Source organism: Vombatus ursinus, unplaced genomic scaffold, assembly GCF_900497805.2.
Source record: "Vombatus ursinus unplaced genomic scaffold, bare-nosed wombat genome assembly UNPS02014806.1, whole genome shotgun sequence".
Classification (NCBI taxonomy): domain Eukaryota; kingdom Metazoa; phylum Chordata; class Mammalia; order Diprotodontia; family Vombatidae; genus Vombatus; species Vombatus ursinus.
In genome coordinates this window covers 427,114-429,663 of record NW_020954584.1, presented here as the reverse complement: position 1 = coordinate 429,663, position 2,550 = coordinate 427,114, and the positions used below count along the sequence as shown (strand labels likewise).

The 2,550-nt window shown below is 32.9% G+C and overlaps 1 protein-coding gene across 1 annotated transcript; it reads right to left on the bottom strand.

The window, feature by feature from the left end:
• Positions 1 to 638: 638 nt before the first annotated feature.
• LOC114051815 (olfactory receptor 4C12-like) lies at positions 639 to 1,556 on the bottom strand. Its single transcript, XM_027874218.1, has one exon. The coding sequence runs from the start codon at positions 1,554 to 1,556 to the stop codon at positions 639 to 641; it is 918 nt and encodes a 305-aa protein (XP_027730019.1).
• Between the last annotated feature and the right edge of the window lie 994 nt (positions 1,557 to 2,550).

The following is a 2,550-nucleotide window of genomic DNA, read 5'->3' as shown; positions in this document are numbered from 1 at the left end:
GATAAAGATTTTTTTTTTCATTTTCTGTCTTGTATCCACAAAAGCTAGTATTGTCCTTAGAATATATTAGATCCTAAATAATTTCTAGCTCTTTTACATATATTACTAACATTTTTTTCTAATTAGGATTGTTTCATTATTCTCATGTTTTAAGATCTTTTGGTATTCTATTTTTGTCCTTCCACACATTAAGCTTCTTTCACAGTTTTCTGTTTACTCCTCTCTGATAAACTTGATGATTCCTCATATTGTTTATGCTTTTCTCCAAGTGAAATATATAAGTGTTTAAGAGAAACCAAAGGTCTAGGTATCACTTCAACAGAGGCCATCCAGAATAATACTGACCAAATAATGTCCACTATTTTGAAGTAGTCCTTAACAATGTTCATAATCCAATTAAATATAATTTCATTCAAATTGTTTCTCTCACTTTTCATCTCGATCTTTTGTCTGTTGTGTTTATAAAATGCAGTATTCCTATGGCTAAGGCATTCCACTATTCTGTCCATCATTGGAAAAATTAAAAAAAAAGTTTTATGTTCAATTTACCTATTAGAAATAAAATTTCAGCAAAAATATTTTATATTATTATCATTCGTGTTAATATCCACTTTCAATTATTCTGTTTGTTTCTTACCCTAAAGCATTCTTTGGCTCCATAATTTTCTCATGGCATTTTTAAATTCCTCATTCCTTAGTGTGTAGATTAAGGGATTTAACATAGGAGTTATCATTGTATAAAACACAGCCATGGCCTTATCAATGGGGAAGGTAGTCATAGGTCGTAGATATGCAAACATACATGGCACAAAGAATAAGATGACCACCGCAACGTGGGATACACAAGTTGAGAGAGCTTTTTGCCGCCCTTCTGAGCTATGAGTCTTCAGAGAGTTCAGTATGATGATATAGGATGTGAGAAGCGTGAAAAAAGTGAGTATGCACATTATTCCACTATTGGTAGCAACAAAAAGGCCAAAGGGATGGATATCAGCACAAGAGAGTTTCAGCAAAGGAAAGAAATCACAAAGAAAATGGTCAATGACATTGGGACCACAGAAAGGTAACCAGATGATGAATAGAACAAGCATAGAGGCATGAACAAAGCCTCCCATCCAGGCCAATCCCACCAAAAGAATACATATTGATCTACTCATAATGGTCAAGTAATGCAGGGGCTTACAGATGGCCACATACCTGTCATAGGCCATCACCGTTAGAAGGATGATCTCAGCTCCAGCAAACAAATGTTCTGCAAAAAGCTGGGTCATACATGCATTGAAAGATATCGTTTTCCTGTCAGAGAGTGAATCAGCTATCATTTTTGGGCCCAGGGAAGAAGAATAACAACTATCTAAGAAGGATAAGTAGGAGAGAAAGACATACATGGGAGATCTTAGAGTCTCACTGCTTGCAATGATGATGACAATCAGCAGATTTCCTACCAAGGTCAACAAGTAAATGAGTAAAAATAGCACAAAAAATATTTTCTGTATCTCGGGATTCTGTGTGAGACCCAGGAGAATGAATTCAGTAACATTATTTGCACCATGCATCTTTACATTTTTGGTGATGGTCACATAAATGAAAATTGGTTCACCTGAAAAGAGAGAAAAAAAAATTATAATTTGATATGCATTGAATTACACAGCCAGGGAAGAGAATCCAAATGTCAGAATTTCAATCAAATCAAGATATAATTAAGTAGTCATTAAGTAAAAACTATGCCTCAAGAAGACTCCCTTCTACATCATTCCTAAACAAGGTTACTCTTATTTTTTTTGTTTAATGGTCTCCAATGAATGTGAATCTGTTTCGTCATGAAGCATCACATTCCAAATGGAAATTATATAGCCTCTTTGCCTGTCTCTCTATCTCTGTTTATACAAGATAGTTCTTTTTTTTAAATAGAAAACATATATAAGTAAAAAAAATGTTGCTCTCAGAATTCCATTGCTGGATAAGTGGTGGAATATTACATATAAATCCTAAGTCTCCAAAGCTCCAATTTCAGCTCAGTATGCACTTCTAATTTTATAACTTAAGTTATGTAAATTCTTTGACTTTCTGTCCAGGAAATAAATTATATCAACATTTATCATTCTGATCTGTTTACTGAAGAAAATGGTCATCAACCAAATGAACTTTGCACTCAAAAGAACATAAATTTTGTATTGGAAGGCATTATATCATCATTGAGCCTAATTCCCTCAATTTACAGAAGAGGAAACTGAGATTTCAAGAAACAACATGACTATTCAAAGGTCACACAGGTATTGATAAGACCTCAAAATTTGTAACCAAGTCTTCTAACCCCAAATCCAGCATAAGCTACACTGCGTCATTTCTATCTCTCATACTTCATTTAAAAATTAACTATATATCAATTTTATTTTTCTACTCATTTTATTTTTTCCTTTTTTATACTCATTTAAAAAATCACTGACATATATTGATTTATATCACTTTTATTTTAGAATATATCTTTTTTTCTTGTCCACCCAGTGAGCCATACATTGCATAATAAACATCATCAACAACAACAAAAAT